Source organism: Nanorana parkeri, unplaced genomic scaffold (assembly GCF_000935625.1).
Source record: "Nanorana parkeri isolate BGI_ZX_2015 unplaced genomic scaffold, ASM93562v1 scaffold5202, whole genome shotgun sequence".
Lineage (NCBI taxonomy): Eukaryota > Metazoa > Chordata > Amphibia > Anura > Dicroglossidae > Nanorana > Nanorana parkeri.
In genome coordinates, this window is record NW_017311462.1 from 352 (window position 1) to 1555 (window position 1204).

At 54.0% G+C, this 1204-nt stretch overlaps 1 protein-coding gene across 1 annotated transcript in view; it reads left to right on the forward strand.

Moving 5' to 3' along the window:
- Nucleotides 1-810: 810 nt before the first annotated feature.
- LOC108804108 (non-lysosomal glucosylceramidase-like) overlaps nt 811-1204 on the forward strand; it is a gene marked incomplete at its 3' end in the record, with an annotated part of 5095 nt that continues 4701 nt past the window's right edge. The window contains exon 1 of the mRNA XM_018575870.1: nt 811-1200. Coding sequence (XP_018431372.1) covers nt 811-1200 — 390 coding nt within the window. The remainder of the gene's footprint in view (nt 1201-1204) is intronic.

Genomic DNA, 1204 nt, shown 5'->3' on the forward strand with positions numbered 1-1204 from the left:
AATCCCAGTTTGCCGAGTTTCACTCCTTCCCTCTGCACCATGACAGGTCCCCGGACAGACTCCTCAGCCAGGTTGTCTCTGCCGTCGGGGAAGCTTGTCCTTCCCGTCTTTTGGAAGATCATCACAACCAATGTTGGGCTGGGGAGGAGTCCTGGGCACCATGTCAGAGTAGGGATTAGGGATTGTGGTTGTCAGAGGAGTCTCGTCTTCCAAACAACATCCTGAAGCTCCCGGTGATTTGGTTGTCTCTGCCGTGGTGATCCCTCCTGCCAGAAGATGATGCAGTTCAGCTGGTCAGGACACCAGAGAGTGGAGGTAGTTCGGGTAAAATATCGGGTTCCGGCCCTATCCGCCATATACATCCCAGGCATAGACAATCGGTAGGCAGACTTCATCAGCCGGCACTGCCTGGACCTGAGGGGGGTGGTCCCAACACCACAGGTGTTCCAAGGTCTGTGCCACAGGTCGGGGACACTAGATGTGGACCTCCTGGCCTCCTGACAAAAGCAGCAGATGGTCTGGTGGCTCCATGGTATCCGTACACACTGATCTACCCCCACCTCCCCTAAAACCACTTCCTCATCATCTGCTTCCCATCCGGTGATCCTCATAGCTCCGGACTGGCCCAGATGGATGTGGTACACCAACCTGGGGAGACTTTTCCCAAATGCTTTGTGGATTCACATTGTCTGGATCTTTTGTCTGATTTATTATCCTGCTTCAAGGTCGCTGACTTTCTCTGCATGGCTGATGGGTCCAGGTTCTGGGGGACAGAACTTCTCTGAACCTCATTCCCATTGTCCTGGAATCATGGCTGCTGAAGTCCAGGTTCTGGGGGACAGAACTTCTCTGAACCTCATTCCCATTGTCCTGGAATCATGGCTGCTGAAGTCCAGGTTCTGGGGGACAGAACTTTTCCAGGGGGGTTGTGGTGTGACTCTAACACCTCCTCGTCCTCAGGACTCATCGCTGCCGCTGGCTGTCTTCGTTTGGGATGTGGAGAATTCCGGTGATGAGGAGACTGAGGTGACCATCATGTTCACCATGAGGAATGGAAGTGGGACCAAGACGGACCGAGCCGGGGGCCACTGGAATGAACCATTTCATCTCGACAAAGAGGGGGAGGCGGTTTCTGGTGTGCTTCTTCATCACTGTACTGCTGTCAATGCCTTCACCCTAGGCATAGCTGTACGAGAGAGGGTAA